This window comes from Saccostrea cucullata, unplaced genomic scaffold (genome assembly GCF_032062105.1).
Source record: "Saccostrea cucullata isolate Sc308-1 unplaced genomic scaffold, CSIRO_AGI_Scuc_v1 ctg1737, whole genome shotgun sequence".
NCBI classification, from domain to species: domain Eukaryota; kingdom Metazoa; phylum Mollusca; class Bivalvia; order Ostreida; family Ostreidae; genus Saccostrea; species Saccostrea cuccullata.
Window position 1 is genome coordinate 100,676 of NW_026923265.1, and position 19,702 is coordinate 120,377.

Here is a 19,702-nt window from a genome sequence, read left to right on the forward strand (position 1 = left end):
AGTTATGCAAATTATCCCATGTTTCCCACTAATGTTGATGCCCTGGCATACTATACTAACTAGACAGTGATTCCTTAAATTAACAAATTTGAGGAAAAAAAACCTTGTCTGTATAAACATTCATTTAATCACTGTTGGTGATTCTAAAAATCAAGCAAAATAGTCAGAGCCTTCTAAGTATGAAAAGCCAAATTTCCCAATCTTTATGAAAATCTTCAATATTACAGTTTTTGGTAGATATGTACTTTAAAGTTGAAAGATGAGTTTTGATATCTATAAGTAGTCCATGGATTGATAATTTTTCATTAAGACACCGCTTTTTGTATACGTAGGATTTGTGAATTAGGAATATCTGGTACAAATTCTTACAACTTGATTCAAGATTTAATCCCAAGAAAAAAGAACAAGGATCTCTTGGAATTACAATATCCCTTGTTTGACAAAATAAAAAAAAAAATAGATTGATTGATGAGATCTTGAACAAGGGGACATTCGCACAGTATATGATAAATTGTTTCTTCAGCTGATTACATAATATACACATTTTACTATCTTTCATCATAAATATATATTAGTGGTTAAGATCTGAGGGTTAATTCTATATTGTAACCATTGAGGTTTTGTACTTTTAGTACTGATAAAAGGTAACTGAAAAATTGCTTTCCATTGCAACTTAGATAAAGTGAAATATTTTCCCCATTTTGATTTGTAAAAAGATGTGGCATTTTCTTCTGTATTTAGTGTGTCATACATAGTTTTGATATTTTTTTTGGATGAACAAAATAATGTAAAGTGGTATAATTGGTCTAAGGTTTTGTTTTCTTTGACAATAATCCCACTTTTTAGACTGGTTGTAATAGAATTTTGTATACCATAATATGTAAGAAAATAATTTTAATGTTGAACTTATTCTGGAGATCTCGTAAACTCAAAAATGCTCCATTCTCATCAAGTAAATCGTTAATTTATATAATAATCTTATTATACCATTCAGTAAAAAAATGGTCTTTTTTCCAATTAATTTTTTTTTTAACCTGATTGGTTGAGTTATAAATTCTTGCCACGGTTTTATTCTTATTTAATCTTGAATATCTCGAAAAGCAATTAATGTATCTTTCCAAAAATGATTTCTTAAAAGGTGCAATATATCATTAACAGGTTGGGGGGAAACGTAAGTTCCGCTATAATAGTTGTATCTCACTATTATAGTGAAACTACGCTATATTTCCTGCCGTGGATACCCACAATTTCATCCGATACCATGCAAGGCGTTTGAACCGCAAGTCATGGTGGGTATTAAGAGCCATTCTCTATAAGCACCAAAATTGATGGAAAGCCATAGTCACCGATTTTAATAAAACTTTGGTAAATTAATACATACTACTAGTCAAGTATACTGGTATATGCAAAATGACAGAATACTGCTGTTTCCATGGAAACCAACAAGTCATACTTTTGTCACATTTGCTATTATTTCCTTTATAATGTATGTGGCTGAAACTCATAAACGCAGCAACACAATTCAACAAAACTAATCCTGTAAAAAGATTATAGATATATAAGTTAACCTTCAAAAAATTGGAGTTGTGTTATTTAAAATAAAGAAAATAAAGCCTTGTAAATTTGCTGTTTTTCAAGAGAAAAGTGCTTAATTTTATCAAGAGTTATTTCCCTTCGTGTAACTCTTTTGTGTTTCCTGTGAAAAAAGGAATGCTTTTTTTTGCCAGCAGAAGACTTTCAGATTGGATTCCTGCTTCGTTTTTACTACAAATTCCACTTGTCAGAAGATGTATTTAATTTGAATTCATTTGATATGAATAATAAGGACAAAATACTAACAGAATGTGGTATTTTGCCGTCCAGTTCTGAAAATAGGCAAATTTGTTCCACACATTTTTTTCTGCCGTTGAAACAAAACAGTAACTTAGTGATGTACGAAGAAGAAATTAGGTGTCAAGTGCCATTCCTTATTTTAAAAAATCTGGTGAATCATCATGCATTCAATGAAAAGCAGAAATCCAACAGACCGATCCCAGTTAATGGTCACAGGTGTACTCAAAATACACAGAGGCTAGAGGACTTGTTCTTCCTGGAACCTGTGAGTATTGTACAGACAGTGTATACTAGTATGTGTAATGGAATATTTCTTATTTTAAAATGCACATTTCTGTCTTTGAATAAATAATAGCATAATTAATGTTTAAACAAATGTTGATTGAAATTTTCATTAAAAGATGGGGTAGGGGATGCTTAAATTAAGCATATAATACTTTAATTATAAAAAACTGTATTAAAACAAGATTTATATAAATTATATATCTTTTTGATTATCTGCTCAAATATACTTATTTAAATTTGAACTTTTAGCTCTATGCACCAGCTGCATGTCTGTCTTGTGAAGTTGAATGCTCAAACAATATGAAGAGGAAGAAAATCTAGCTTACAATCAAAATACAGAAAATATTATCAGGTTTGTAGTTTATTATTCATTATGCAAGCTATCATTCATAGTTTAAGTTGTCATTTAGAATTTTCATAATAATTTTCATGCAACTAAGATGAACAATTTTAGTAGTCAGTCATATTTTAAAAAAAAAATAAAATTAATTAGCAAAATAATTATAAATTTTTTTTGTTGTTGATATTTTGACTAATTTTAATCAAATTTAAATAATCACATGGACGATTATCAAATTTAAAAACATAGACATCATTTTCTTGCTTTGTTTAAGTATATTAGCTACTACTAAGAATTTCATTTGGTTGTCAAGGTCATTAACATTTTTACCCACATTACATACTATTTTATTTCAACATTTTTTTGTCTTAAAGATCTATGAAACAAAATTATGATGAGGCATATTTTCTCAATTTAATTTGCACTACACTGTATTAACCAGCACTGGTGAAGTTTAAACAGGAATAACATATTTTATTTTATAAGATATGTGAGCCAATACACAATAGTAATACCCTCGCTCTGATGTGAATATACACTATCATGTTAATATTATTATTACACAAGTTCAGTAACGGGCAGATGCAGGGAAATAGTAATATTACAGAACTGAATTTAATCTTGCCATATTGCATGCCTCAGCAAAGAAAGTGCTCAAGTTTCAATCATCTGCAATGAGTAGTTGCTGAGAAAGTTGTTATAACAATTTCTTTTGCAAGATATGGACAGATGCACAAACAGGAAGTTGACATCAGATGGCATGCCTCAGTAAAGAATGTGCAAAAATTTCAAGCAACCGAGATGAGTAGTAGTTGCTGAAAAACTGCCACCAAATATTTGCTACTGACAGACGCATGGACAGACAGACACACAAGGATAAAACAATATACCACCCTCTCCTTAGAAGCGCATGGGGGGATAATAACTCCATTCATTTATATTATAATACTTTCAGCTTCATGGAATATATTACATGTATTTTTAAATAATTTATTACTTAAGATTTAATTTTTGCATATTTTATTTTTTTGCAGGTTATTGAACAGTCTCTGAAAACTGTCGAGTAAAGAGTCAGAGTGGTTGTAGATGCATGCACAGAAAATGGAGAAAGAACTCTACTGAATTGAAACCATGGCTTAGATATCAACTTAAATTAACTTCTCTTCTCAATTATATCACTTTCCCAATTATTCCAAAATAGGATCTTTTTCAAATTCAAAGTCAAGTATCACAGGGAGCATATGAGATTGTGAAACAGTCTGCCTACAAAAATTAAAGGGAGGAAAACATCTACACATGTACATTATTGTACCAAAGATGGTTGCACACTATTGTTCTCCATATATTTTCCTATGGTTTTTAGCTCACCTGAGCCGAAGGCTCAAGTGAGCTTTTCTGATCACAATTTGTCCGGCGTCCGTCCGTCTGTCTGTCTGACCTTAAACTTTTCACATTTTCGACTTCTTATCAAGAACCACTGGTCCGATTTCAACCAAACTTGCCACAAAGTATACTTGGGTGAAGGGGATTCAAGTTTGTTCAAATGAAGGGCCACGCCCTCATTCAAGGGAAGATAATTGGGAATTAATGAAAATTTAGTGGCATATTTTAAAAATCTTCTTCTCAAGAACCACTGTGCCAGGAAAGATGAAACTTATAGGGAAACATCCGCAGGTAGTGTAGATTCAAGTTTGTTCAAATCATGAGCCCCGGGGGTAGAGCGGGGCCAAAATGGCCGACCAAATTTTTACATAGAAATATATAGGAAAGTTCTTTATAAATCTTCTCAAGAATGAAAAAGCCATAATTCATCATATTTATATGGAAGCATGTTCAGGTAGTGTAGATTCAAGTTTGTTCAAATCATGACCCCCCGGGGTAGGGCGGGGCCAAAATGGCCGAGCAAACTTTTACATAGAAATATATAGGAAAATTCTTTAAAAATCTTCTTCCCAATAATGACAAAGCCATAATTCATCATATTTATCTAGAAGCATGCTCAGGTATTTTAGATTCAAGTTTGTTCAAATCATGACCCCCTGGGGCGGGGCCAAAATGGCCGAACAAAGTTTTTAAAGATATATATAGGAAATTTCTTTAAAAATCATTTTCTTAAAAATAACAAATCCATGACTGGTCATGGGACTACTTTTGGATTTAAACAATAAAAAGACATTTTCTACTTTTTCCTACCCTTAGTGCTCAGGTGAGCGATGTGGCCCATGGGCCTCTTGTCATGTACAGTCTTCTGTGTGGTTGTTAAGTTTGGTGTAGTAGTAGACTTCTCCTAACATTGTGTAGAATTTTACAATTTAATTCTGATGTGAAATACTGTTTTTAGTTTTCATTCAGGTATAGTAATGAGCCACTCTCCTTGTACACAGATTGATGTCAAAATATCCCTCTACATTGAATACTAATCAAATTGTTTTAACAGAATAAAAACATATGTATCATATTTTCAAAACCAAATTTGTTCTTTTATCTTTTCAAAACAACCACTTTTGTTTGAAATGTGTTGCTACTCAAAGAAATGAACTGTCTCAATGAATGTACCTGTGAAATATGAAGCACTGGTACAGTCGTGTCGTGGCTAAGGTTAAATGTGGATCAGACTCCAAGGTCAAGGTGGAAAGGTGAAATAGAAGGTACAAAAGGAAAAGGCCTCACAAGAAACACAGAAGTAAAATATTTAAGTCTTGGCACCAATTGTTATGAATATATCCATGGTTAACGCTTCTCAAAAGTACATAAACATCCAAGATCAAAATACATGTATTTATATTGTTTGTATGTTTGGGGAGGCCATGTTGAATTGAATACACTTATGAAACATGAAGGTTCTTATAGTAACTGCATGCTAATAAGTTATTCCCAAGGTTAAAGTGGGTCAAATTCCAAGATGAAGGTCAAAAGGTAAAATATACATTTATAAATTCATATGTCCATGCAAAGGACTTGTCACAGTAACGTATGAAAGCCCTAGCACAAAATTTCACACGTTGTAGGCAAGGTAAAAATTGGTCAAATTCCTCCGAAACTGGGTCACACTCCAAAGTCAAAATATCAAATATTTTGGTACACAATGAAAAATCTTGAGGGAATACATAAATTATGTTTAATATAAAAGCCATAACCCCATCAATATAAAAGTTATAGACAATGTTAATATTTTTGTGGACAAACAAACAGAATGGTTGAGAGGGCAAAAACTACATGTATATACCCATATTCTTTGATTACTGGGGCATAAAACATATAAAACACGTAATAAACATACCCCATAAAAACATCTTTACCAAAAAAAAAAAAAATATTGAAAACATTTCAATCTAATTTTGTCTTTCCACTGTCAAATGAAAATACAGATGTATCATGCTTTTGTCCATTGTCGAAACAGCTGTTGAAAGACTTGTTGCTAAGGGAAATTCATCAGGGCTATTTCCATGGCAACTACTCAAATATTTTAGTGTAAACTACGATACGAATACCTTTTCTCGATATTGTCTCATATGATATATAGATGGGGTCTTGTTTGACTTACAATGTTTATTTTTACGATGTATCACCCTCTTTCTTATCTTAAAAAGACCAGTATTATTACTATAACTCACACGCATAGAACATTATATACCATATTATATTGAATGAAAGTTTGAAAGGTTTCCATGACAACTGTGCATGTGACAATGATAACATTAACTCATTAAGATTTTTAATGAAAGTATCAAATGAATTGATGTTGAGCTTAAATTGAAATTTTTTATATGAAAATCGAATATGAAGATCATATATAATTAGGTCTCTTTTTACAACAAAAGCATGATATATGGACAACTAGCAAAACTTATTTAAAAAATAAAATTCTGGATTAATATGTGATACGTGAAGATTGATCCAAATTTTAGTTTTTCCAACATTTTTTAATCCATTAAATACAAGTTAATCTATCTTGAAATATTTCTGGTGTTGCCATGGCAACGATTTTAAAAGTCAATTATTTTGGATTTAAGTAAAATGTCATTGCTATAATGTTTCAATTTCATTGTCATTTCTCAGCAAGATATTTGATAATTTTTGAATATATAGAAAGATTTTACAAAAGGTACTATATATATATAAAGGGAAATTATGATTTTCCGATCGAATCATAATGACGTGGTACAAAGAGTGCATGGTTAATTAAAAATCAAAAACTGTTGAACTCGTAAAAATTGTTTTGAATATACTACAGCTGCGAATGATCGCGGATAATTTCGTTTCCACATTTTGCACAGCGCCTTGCAGCATAGCCTATTCTGCAGAAACCATAGGAATTATCACGTGATCAAGATCCAGGATACACGTGGTTCGGTCATTTTTATTTCAGACTGTCTTCAAAGCATTATAAATATTTTTTTAATCAGTATGTACATAGATATTTTAGTGCATTTGCCCATTAGATGAATTCATCGATGTAATAAAGTCCATAGGAGTCTGAAGCAAATTGAAAGTGGGGGGGGGGGGGTAAAACAGAACCAACAGAAAAGGTAAACCCCAATTTTCAATACATAGAAAATGTCTGTCTTTGCTAAAAAGTAGGGGGCTAAGCCCCCCTCCCCCCTCTACCCCCCCCCCCGGTTTTGACGCCTATGAAGTCAATGATAAAAGAATTTATTGAAAATGAAAATACTGTAAATGTATTACATTTGTACATGTGTACATATTTGGCGGAAATTCAATTTTCAACAAGTTAGCGTCCATTTGATTTAGAGCTGTCTGAAGTTGCTAGTTATAAATGTTATTATATAAGACAGTGAGCGATGTACTTGAATTAGAGGACTCAGTTTTCTACCAAAATTGCTCAATAGAAAAAAACAGCTAAGATTCTCAAGACTCAATTGAGTCAAAGATGTTTTAGACACTTTTATGCTGAATATTAAGCAGTGATGATTGTTTATTTGAAGTTTCCTTGTGGGTTAAACAATAATACAATGGCATAAATCTAAAAGTCTGAAAAATTAATACTTTTAGTGTGATTTTTGCTATATACTTTCATTCATACTAATATAATTAGATATAAATATTTTTTTCAAATAACAAGAAAAAAACTATAGCTATTTTCTCTCTGATTTTAAAGTTAAATCTTTCTTGCTTAAGTGCATAACCATAAAATGTTACAGAAGATACATTTGTGTGGAGTTAAAAAGATTATTAAATCATAATTATTTGAACATTTGTTAAAATAAGGTTACAGGCACTCTTGTCAAATATTCCCGACACCAAAATAAATTGAGTCTTTCTTCTGAAATAAACAATTAGCCAACCGAAATTAAAAATTAGATATATTTTCTCGGATCTTTTATATAAGTAATTTTTTTGATTATCTATTATAAATTGATTTTGTTAAACGGATAGAAATCGAGTTTATCTATATACTCTTTTTTATGTTTGCCATAATGTGTCTTTCCATTAACCATAACGGGCCCCCTATACCCGTTACCATGCAGACAAAAATAATCTTTTTCTTGTTTAATTCCATAACCTCTTTTCAGTGCAAGTTGACAATTGTAACAAGCATCAATTTGTGCACATTAATGAGCAATAAGTGAGATTCAAACAAGCTTTAATACCCCCGCAATCATCGGTTGCTATGTTAAAAATGCAACTTCCGTTAAAAAAAGATGCTCGCATTATTAAACGCAACGGTAGAAAATTTATTAAAATTCAAAACATGCAAGCATGATAGTTTTTGTTCATTTTAATACCCACCCTGACTTGCGGTTCAAACGCCTTGCATGGTATCGGATGAAATTGAGGGTATCCACGGCATTAAATGCGTAATTTTACTATAATAGTGAGATACCACTGTTATAGCGGAATTTACATTTTCCCCCAACCTGATTAATGTAATCTGATCCAGTTTTAAACAGTTTGTCAAAATTGACAGTTTCACTTCCTAAAGTTTTCCATTTTGAATTTTGACTGATCAGTAATCTTTTAAACCATGATGATTTCAGACCTTTGATATAGTTATTGATTTCAATCATTTTTAGGCTTCCATTTGGATAATCTTGAGTAATTTGTTTTCTTTTAATATTATCCACCTTAGATTTCCACAGGAAATTAAACAAAATATTGTTCAAATCTTTTACGACTTTGCTTGACGGTGTAGGTAGAGAGATTAAAAGATGGTTCATTTGTGAGATAAGTAGAGATTTTATCAGCATAACCCTGCCAATAGGAGTGGTATGCCTTTTGTTCCACTGAGTATTAATACTTTTGATTTTTACCAGCTTTTTGTCATAATTAAGTTTGGGAATATTCGTCAGGTCAACATCAAAATGAATGCCTAATATTTTAAAGCTAGTTGTTCAATGAAAATTCATTTCACTACATAATTTTTCATATGAGTATTTCTTGCTAGTTGCTACCTATCCAAACTAATTGTGTTTTTAATAGATTGATTTTTAGCCCAGAGAATGTGTTGAAATGATTCAAATTCTTCAATAGTGGCTCTCAGAGATTTTTCAGACCCATCTAGTATTACTGCAGTATCATCAGCATACTGAGACATTAAATATTCTGTTTCGTTAATTTTAATACCTTTTATATCTTTGTTATTTTTTTTGAGATCAATAAACTCTGCAAATATTAAATTATACGTTATAGAGGATTTTCTTCAGGGATTTGATACATGTACTACTACAGGAGGAAGATACCTGTCTTTTCTATGAGATTGTATATTGTACATGATATTGTGTATAAACCGAGGTCCTGTATCGCAGTTGAAGAAGATATGTACCTCTAGAGCAGACATCTTAACCACTGCACGACAAAGCGACACAATTTGTTGAACTTATTATAAGAACTCATGACAAATGAGATTGACCTCAGATACAATGAGTGTAAACTTTGCAAGCATTTTCTCTATCCCTTTCTGTGTTTTCGATCAAAATCAATTAGGGTCTTAAACCACCTATTGACATATAAACTTATGTTCATAATTGAATAATATTGTACACCCTAAGCTTATTTTTTTTCTTCATATATTTCATAGTAATAGCATTACTACTTTTATAACTAATAAGTTTAAGACTCGAGGGCTGATACAGGATGTGATGTGTGGAAAATGGTATTTATTATGTTTATTACAACGTTGGTAATAATAAACAGCACACATCAATTAAAAAAAAAGTAATAATGCATTTTCTGAGCTGTACGTAACTATCAGTTGTAACAAAAGACAACATCTAGAATTCAGGGAATGTGAATCAAAATAGTATTATCAGAAGTGCTTTTTGTAATGTTTAATTTACTACGGGCGTGATATTAGCCCTACCGATCCATATCATCCCTGAATGACTGATATATTATTGTGATGTTGGGCATTTAGCATACGCAAAAATCAATTATTTATTTTGAAACTAATTTTCATATTTAATTTGCTTTTATCACGAATCATGAAATTTATTTTAATTTGTTGCCTTTACAATGGCACACAAAGAATGCTGATTCAGCAAAGGAAAACAATTGTGCTCTCTTTCTGCAACTTTTTTGAAAAACTACACACAATTTATTTTTTCTTCAATGTATTTTTGTGTATTTCAGATAGGTTAAACAAGCTGAAATTAACTGTTGACCAGTTGTCCGTGTTACTTTGTTTTCTTTGTACTGATTCCGGTCCTCCTGACTTCACTGACGAAAATTGGATGGACATTCTAAATAAGATACGGCTGAGAGTTTTTGAAATAAATCATGCTATGACATTTGAAGAAACAGACCGAATCCTGGATAGACTGATGGAACTTGACTTTCTGTGGTCAAATCAAAGAAAGGATAGCCTCAACAAGGATGCAAAGAAAAAAATTATGTGTTGTTATTCAATTCAAAATGTGTATCAAATTGATATATTTTGTTTAAGCAGTTTTGTCATAGCAAAAGAATTTCTGAGATCACACAAGTACACAAAAAAACCTAGAGAGATATGCATCATTGACGAAAGTGAATTCGGTGATCTTTCTGATACACTACTCATACGCCGTCTACAGATGAATGTAATGAATCATGTTACGTTGGAGGACACAGGGATCTTTGATAAAGTGTCTAATATATGTAAGTTTAATACATGAATGATGCTTATGATATCTAATCTACCAAACCTGGTACAGTGGCTGCAACTTTAATTTATTGTTGACAAACAATCGTGTACAATCGTGCGTGATCGTTAGTGTAACGTGCGAGATCGTGGATGTATTAGACTCAATCGTTTGCGGTTTTAATTGTGCGAGATCGTGCGTTTAGAATCGTGTAAATTTCGTTTTGTAAGTTTTTATCGGAATGTTATTTGTAAAATAAGCATTGCCCTTGTTTTTTTATCATTATTTTATTTAAATCCAAATAAAATGAATGAAGCGCAATTTACATAATTGAATGAAGAACGAACTAAATATCGCTCGTAAACACGCAATATAGTAAGTCGATCAATATCAAGTACTCGTCAAAAAGTGCGAACAATATTGTGATTAACCGTACTTAGATCTTTAACGCTTTTTAAAACCAGATTTTCATAATACTATTTACTGCTTATTGTGGTCATGATAATTTTGAAACCAATCCATCAAAGATAAATATTTTTACAAATAAATAAACATTTTTCAATGCTTACATAAATATTTAGTCGACGAATATACATGCACAGGACATAATTTTCGGAGGTTTTGATTACCTGTGTTTATCACTGGAGCTTATTATTTTTTAAATTAATCTTTAAATTTTTGCAAATAAAAAAGTTAAATAATTCATTTTCAGAGGCTCATAAACATTGAATCAATGGAGACTTACAGATATAATTTGTAATTTCAGTCATTCCATACTGCCATTTTTTTTTTCAATCGTCTCTCCCTTTCTGCATATCATGTAATCCAATTCAATCAAATTATACGACCATACATGTACATCTTTTGATAGAACGAAAAAAAAATCCATTAGTTTTCTTAGGTCGGAGATTTGCCTAAATAATGATTTATAGTCTAAAATATTAAGTCTTACAAGTATTTAGATACAGAAATATCCATTTCTGGTTTTTTTTCAAAGTCTATGCAATAATATCGATAATTCTTTGAAATCTGAAATGAGTATTAGGCCGTATTTCTTTTTGAAAATATCGATTCCTAAATATTTTGAACTCTTTTGAGCGAAGAATCGTGCCTTTGTGTTAGCAATCGTGTAAGATCTTGTAACCTGTGAGTGAACTATCGTTCGTGTAACAGGTTTAATCGTGCGTTAATCGTGCGAAATCGTTCGTGTAACGTGATCGTTCGTGTAAGTTGTGAAGAATAACGTTGCAGCCACTGAATCATTAAAAACACATTTCAACTTTTACATCGCCTTACTTTTGTAAAATAAAAATCAAAATACAGAAGATCCCTAACAAAAATACTATAAATAACTGTAGTTTACTATAGTTAAGTACAGTGATACCTTTAACACTATTTAACCTTTGATTTACCTTAGTGATTACTTTAACACTTTGATTTACTATAGAATAGACTTTGATTCACTATAATGATAACATTGAAAACTTTGATTTACTTAATTGATATATATATATATATATATATATATATATATATATATATATATATATATATATATATATATATATATATATATATATATATATATATATATATATATATATATTGACACATAATTTAATACTATGGTGATCATTTTGACACGTTGATTTACTGAAGAGATTATTATAAAAACTTTTATTTACTTTAGTGATAACTTTGAAACTTTGATAAGCTTTAGTAAATAGTTAATTTTATTTTTTGAGGAAATAAGATCATAGAAGTTCTTATTCAATTAGATTGATTGATTGATTGTATATTGTTAAACGTCCCTCTCGAGAATTTTTCACTCATATGGAGACGCCACGATTTGCCACGAGAGGTGCAAATTTTGTCCTATACTCGGCACTTAGGGCCATTGAGCACGAAGGGATCTTTTTCGTGCCAGCACCTACTGCGACACGGGGCCTCGGTTTATAGGGTCTCATCCGAAGGACCGGTCTCCACGTCCCGCAGTGGGATTCGAACCCGCGACGTAAGGATTGACTCCTTACTTCTCGACTCTAGAGCAGACGCTCTAACCACTGCGCCACGCGGGCGACTTATTCAATTAGAAAAAAATGCGTAAAATAATATACATTGTAATCTTAATATTTCTTTTTGATTTTAGTGAATATACCTGTGAATTCTTTAAGAGAAGATATGTATGAAAGGGAAACGTTTTTGAACAATTTGAAACACACAGGAAAGAGGGTAGTATATACAGATAAAACACAGGAGAGTGAGCAAGAAGTAAAATGGCTCTGGAAATGCGGTAAATACGCGAGACCTGTCATCGTGAGATCCTGTATAGGTCTACATCCACACTGGGATATCTACATAATAGATAACATTGCTTACAGAAAGTTCAGTAAGTGAGAATAAAACAGCATTGTTTTAGTTTGAGATGCTTCTTCCCAATTTGTGAATTTCATGACCCCTGGGTCAGGAGTTCAGTATTCGTTTACATAAAAATTCTAAGAATTTTCTGAAGTATATGCTTAAGGACATACGCAACGTACCTTACTTACTGATAATTTTTCTAGATATTCTAAATTTAAACTTATAATTCCATTATATGTTCTTGGACAAAAACTCTGCATGCCTTACCAGGGGTTTTGAAAAGATATCAGAATTTTAAAAACATTTACATTAATAAAAAAAATTATAAAACATGAATTCCAGATTTTTTTTCGTCAAAATTGTTTTAGAAGAGGAATACAAATCCATATATATATATATATATATATATATATATATATATATATATATATATATATACTTTAAAAATATTGCACATATGTCCTTCATTTAGTGAAACTCTTCAACTCCATTGAACAGGTCGAGACCACTAGATTTTCTGACGTCAGAATAAATTTGCATGTAAATTAGCTAAAATGTTTACTTTACCTACTGCTGAATGAGCCGCAATGCATTGTGGGCTACTACAAGTACCTAGCCGTGTTGAAAATTAAAGGCAACTTGAATTGTCCCTTGGAAACTTATTTTCAATTCTTTTTTGAAATTTGTGAAAGAAATATTTAAAATAATGCATAATCTTTCATTTTTATGCTCACATTTACAAAATTTGCTGTATGAAGCCTTATATCAATTTATAATACATCGGTCAGTATACCTTTGTTCAAAGAGACGTATTTACTAGTATAAGTGTTATCGTGTCGATAAAACATTGAGGTTTTTTTTCACGTGATATACGTGTACATAGCTTTCGCAGGTAATATATAGGTCCTTGTTTTAGACAGCAGGAGAAAGTGTGCAATTATTATTTAACCCCTCAATATTATCAGAAAGTGTTTTATGTATATGCAAAAGTCAAAGCGTTTGTACGATATTCGAAGCAACTGTTAATCATCTAAAACAACTCCAATATTAAATGTGAGCATGGAGCAGTGTCTTTAGAATATAATCTTTCAATTTCGGTCTAAAAAAGTTATAAAGATGCTCTAAAGTTTTTCCGGTGACGAGTTAAATTTTGTGCAGTAAACCGATGAAAACCACGTGTAGCCATTGAATCGTAAACACGTGGTAGACTGTTATGCTTTGGGACTCTTTCACTTGATTGGAGATCGGGCGTGACGGAGACATCGTCACGTGTTGAAAATTGCCTTCCATAAAAGGTAGTGGTCTCGACCTGTTGAAGAACCCAATAAAGTAAAAACTACGTTGCGTATGACCTTAAATTCCTTGAGCATATTCTTAGCTGAGTAACAGGCTTAACTGGAGTAACGCCTCATCATAGTTAGAATAATTTTAAATTATTTAAAAGAAAATTTTGAGAATTATTCATTACTTTAGATAACATAAATGATTTTATTTTTAATTTAAAGTAAATATGTCACATCGCGAAACCTCCATTTTCTTTGCGACATAAATAGTTAGATATTATAGTATCAACACCGTGCGCAACGTGTAAGTATGTTACTTAGAATTTTTATGCAATGGAAATTAAGCCTGTTACTCAGCTAAGAATATGCTCAAGGAATTTAAGGTCATATTTAGCATGATCACTAAGATTATTAGCACTACAGATTATATATACATCTACTCGATCGGTTGCACGTGCATATATAGGACTAATTAAAGCTGGATACTATTGACAGCAGTGTGTGAAAGTGAAACTAAACCAAAACATGATAAATAAATGATTTCATTTATGTACGGGAAAATGAAATGATTCTATCGATTCCCCGTTTTCTTTTGTTTCAATATTTGCATTTCCAGTCAATGTGAATGCAAGTAATCGGAAATAAGATTTCAACAATGTATTTCATGTATAAACCTTATGAAATAAAAAGTTTTTGGAGAAAACTTATGATCGAAAAAAATAAAGGCCCATTTTAGCAACATTCTCCTATGCATTGAGAATAGTAAAAACATTTGATTTGACAAAATCTATAAAGGAAGGCTGGATTGAACATGTTTATTACCATAAAACCTTAAAAAATTAAAAGATAACATTCTATGTAGGTCAAGGTTTGCGTTTAAGAAAAAGATCAAACTCAAGGTCAAAAGGTCAAAGTTAATGTTATCCAATGAAGAGTCATCTCACAAGAATTTCATATGTGAATATTTAGAACATGTACATACATCCAGATAAAGGTTAAGCATTGGTAAATCTGTGTTTGATTTGCACTAAGTAAAGTTAAGCATAAGTTTCCTGCAAAGGTAGTCCAAATTTTAATGACCACAGTATATTTCCCGTGCCTGTCGTTGCAATTGAAATCAACGGAAAATACACGTGCGAAAAGGGATTTTTTAAGGAGGAATGTCACACCAACTTTTTATTTTATAGATCTCTGAGTCAACCTTTTTAAACAATGGTTTCAGCATTAAAAGGCCGACATTAGCTATCAATTATTATTTTATATGAATTCTTTTGTATTTTTTCAAAGAAAATGAAGAAAATTATTTACATGCAAATTAGTTGCTTTGTTGTAAAAATTTTTCTGTAAATGAATGCATCACATGAATACCTAATAAAATATGTAAAGAAAAGCCGTAAAGATATTTAAAAATTTTAAATAAAAACATACTTATGAAAATATAACACAAAATTTGTGAATATTTTTCAAACTATTGGTTAAAATCGTCTTAAAAACCAGTCACAACTGGGGAGAACATGTTCATTAATCATAAATATATTTCTTCATTATGAATACATGAAGAGGCAATAAATTAGTATATTTTTCCTTTTGTGTTAATTCTGATCGGGATCAGTCTAATTTTGATCGGGTTAGGTCCAAATGTCAAAAAATTTATTTCTCTAAAATTTCTCAATTTCGTTTCAATTTCTTTTATAAATATGATTGACAAACATGTTGTCCTCAGTTGTGACTAGTTTTATGGTGTTTTTAACCATAGGTTTAAAAAATATTCACAAATAATGTGTTTCATTTTCATAAATTATTTTTTATTAAAAAATTTAAAAAGTCTTACCAGACTTTTATTACATATTTATTAGATATTTATATGGTGCATTCATTTACAGCAAACTTTTAACTCGAAAACAACTTATATGGTTATAAATACTTTTTTTTCATTTTCTTTGAAAAAATAAAAAAAAATCATATAAAATAATTAAGAGCTTATATGGGCCTTTCAATGTTGAAACCATTGTTTAAGAAGGATGACTCAAAGATCTATAAAATAAAAAGTTGGTGTGGCATTCCACCTTAAAACTAAATCTATTTTAATTAAGCTGTGTCATTATCACAGAAGAGAAAAATTTATAGAAAAAGCATAGCATAACCCACTCTGTACTGTGTGAAATTTGGTCCCATCGATGGACAGTCACGTGATAAATTCATAATTCGTGTACTGAATGTAGGTCATGAACAAATTTCAATATCGCAAGGGCATACCCTAGTTGAAATTAAAAATTCAAGTTATTAAATGATTCTGCATAATTTTGTAGTTTCTGAAAAGTGCTGCTGCTTTGAATAAGATTCAAGTTTTGATAGTTAGATTTTAAAGTAAAGAAGCCAATGTCGAAATATGTTTGACTTTTACCAAAACTTTTGTGTACTTATAAAATTACACCACCGATTTAAAGAAAGCAGCAGCACTTTTCAAGATAAGAAAAATATCCATTATTTATATTTAAAAAATGGTTAAGATCTATTAAGTGCATGCCCTTACGATTTCATGAGGCATCTCATTGCAAAATATACGTAACCTGCACATAAAAACACGACATACTTGGTTAAATACATTCTCTTGATAATTAATAAATAATCGCTCTAAACAAAGGAAATACATGTACATAGGTATTAATCGACAATTTAAAACATGTAAATAATGTTCCGTTAAAGAAAAGCATATTTCGTTGGTAAAAATATTCCTCAATCTGCCTCTCACAGCACATGAAATACGTCATTTCTACCTAAATGACGTCATGTTTACAAGTTCATCGCAATCAGTGCTTTGTTTATAACAAGCTACATGCATTGGATTTATCCAGCAAGTTTTTTTAATGCATTGAAAGGTTTTATTGTTGTTTATTTTGCAAATATAGTTAAAAGTTGCAAACTATTTCATTTTACTATGAGAAATACATAAAAGTCATATTTTTGTGTGACGTCACAGTACACTTTTCCCGTATAAATGAGGTCCACCCCTTATTCAAGCCTTAACAAAGCTGCGGACCTTAGCGATTGAATAATATTTGAAGAGAAGAAAGTAAACAGAACTTTTCAACCGCTCATATTAGCTAGATCTAAGCTATTATGTGTTCTTTTTCTTGCCCTAAACACATGACATAATTAAAGGATTGTACAATATCAGAAATGTCGAGGGATTTCATATTCGTTAGTGTCTTAATGGCATCCCTGAACATGAGTATGCTGAGATTTTCTGTTCATAGGTACAAAAAACATTCTCGGAATAAACTCTATCGGAGATATGTACACATCAGTTGAAATGCGTCTTATGTTCCCTATATTTTGATATGTATCAAAAATAAAAATAAATTTCATAACTCAAACAAAAACACAATTACTTCATCATATACTTAGACGGCACAGCAGTTTGTCAGTTCAGTATCATTTGCTGTTATTTCATTTGCAATTCTTTTCTAAAACTTTTGTATCATATCCGTAAAATAAATTGTGAAATATATTTAAGTTTGAAAAGAGTAAATAAAAGAAAATTAATTTCAGGCCAATACCACTCATATCAACCTGAAGTTAGATGTCTTCTCTACTGCCTTCTGTTGCTGGCTGATTACAGACTAGATATCCATGAACAATCCCATATGATTGTTTTGAACACGTTAAGAGACAGATATTTCAAAGAGCTATCATTATTTAACGATATTAATGGGATTGCCTTTCCAGAGGACATCATTAAAAGAGACGGCCATACTCTTACATTTCAGACAGCAAATGCTAAGCATGACATTATGTATGCGTTTGTGACAGAGTGCCTGGTAGAAGAGAGAGATCTGAAATTTTTCCTTACTATAGCCTCTCTTCACGTTATAGCCGAATATTGTTGGCCATGGGAGAAAGAAAAATGTGAGGGAGAAAGATGTCTTTATGTTCCATTGGACTTATACGATTTTGTGATAAATAAGCAACAGACTGCTGTGATCAAATTGCATAGACGAATGCTGTCCGATTCTACATTTAGAGGGAAAATCATAGATATTTGTAAGTTTGTTTCCCATTAATATATATCTGTCTGGGTTCAATCTATCATTTTCAACGGGCAAATTTGGATAAGACAAGCACATTTTAGCCTTTAGATCATGTATGGTATATATGCAACATTAATTAACTCTTTCTTCCTGATTAATCTTTCGAAAAAAATATTTTAGTTGCATGAATTTCTAAACAATCTGAAATATGCAAAATTTATACTTTTAACAGTAAAGGTACCCCAAGAAGTATTAGAATGGGGTCAAAAGGCACGAGAGCGATACACAGAGTACGCCAATAAAGGAACACAAACGATACATCATGCCAGGGGGATGATTGTAGGATGTGCTGCAGCCGGCAAGACCACGCTTCTAAAACGTTTACTCGGACGAAGTGAAGAAGAGATACTGAACGTCACATCAACGGAGGGACTTGAAGTACATGAAGAAACATTTGAAGTTTGTGATAAAACACTGAGAGGTAGATAGTTATTGCCTTTTAGATTTTATTTGGGTGTACCTAATGTTAAATGGTCTAGATAACGATCAATGGTGGATTTCAGAAAACTTAAAACAGTATAAAATTGCACACGGTGGCATTGAAAACAAACACAGTCCTTAAATTCAAATATTGAAATGATCTGTAAGACTTGATATACTGTATGTGTACGGGTTTCATTTTGAAGCCATTTTGTCGCAGACAAGAGTGCGTTAATTCATGTATACCTCAATTACAATCATAATATAAATACAATATACATCGCAGACACGTGTTGTGTTACCTCAGGAATGCATGCACGCAGTTATTCAACATCAAGTAATCGCACTCAATTTTTGAATACGCCAGTTTATATACAAATGTAGTATAAACTCGACGGAAAAAGATGTTGGCCTCGCTTTTCTTGCTCGGTTCGGTCCATGTGCTTCCTGTAATCAGTCAAGTCGACCTCATTATGAAATGCTATGTGTACTCTATATTATTATTATTAATATCTTCATTTTTATTTCAAATGCGTAATGGATTTTTCAACATTATTGAATTATATCATGTTTCCAATATTTATATTGATTATATTTTTATCTCTAACAAGAAAGTGTATGCTACATGTATTTATGGTAAAATCTAATTTATTATTCAGTTAATCCTTTAAGGGAAGTGTGTTACTTGCTACAAAAGAAGAAAAATAAATATGACCATAATGTAAACCAAGATTCTAACAGAAGCAATTTGAGTTTCTTTGACTTCGGGGGACAGTGTGCGTACTACGCCTGTCACCAGATATACCTGACCAGGAGAGCCTTCTATGTTGTGGTGGTGGACGCTTCTAAACCTCTCGACCAGATTGTTGACAAGGAAGTATGTGATCAGGCAGACACAGTTTTTGCTGACTGGACATATAATGGTACACGTTATGGTCCTTCTTTAGAAAAGATTACCGTCATTTGTTTACATATGTCATTTAATATCAATTTCATGCTTTAAAACACTTC

At 31.4% G+C, this 19,702-nt stretch overlaps 1 protein-coding gene across 1 annotated transcript; it reads left to right on the forward strand.

The window, feature by feature from the left end:
* The first annotated feature begins 17,974 nt into the window (after positions 1–17,974).
* On the forward strand, positions 17,975–19,694 carry LOC134263594 (uncharacterized). Its single transcript, XM_062745978.1, has 3 exons — positions 17,975–18,224; positions 18,444–18,692; positions 19,351–19,694. The coding sequence occupies exons 1-3, from the start codon at positions 17,975–17,977 to the stop codon at positions 19,692–19,694; spliced, it is 843 nt and encodes a 280-aa protein (XP_062601962.1).
* The last annotated feature ends 8 nt before the right edge of the window (positions 19,695–19,702 follow it).

Coding starts and splice junctions, on each gene's coding strand:
- LOC134263594 (XM_062745978.1), top strand. CDS start 17,975: ATGTATGCGTTTGTGACAGAGTGCCTGGTAGAAGAGAGAGATCTGAAA. Junction 18,225..18,443: donor AGGGAAAATCATAGATATTT/GTAAGTTTGTTT, acceptor TACTTTTAACAG/TAAAGGTACCCCAAGAAGTA. Junction 18,693..19,350: donor TTGTGATAAAACACTGAGAG/GTAGATAGTTAT, acceptor TTTATTATTCAG/TTAATCCTTTAAGGGAAGTG.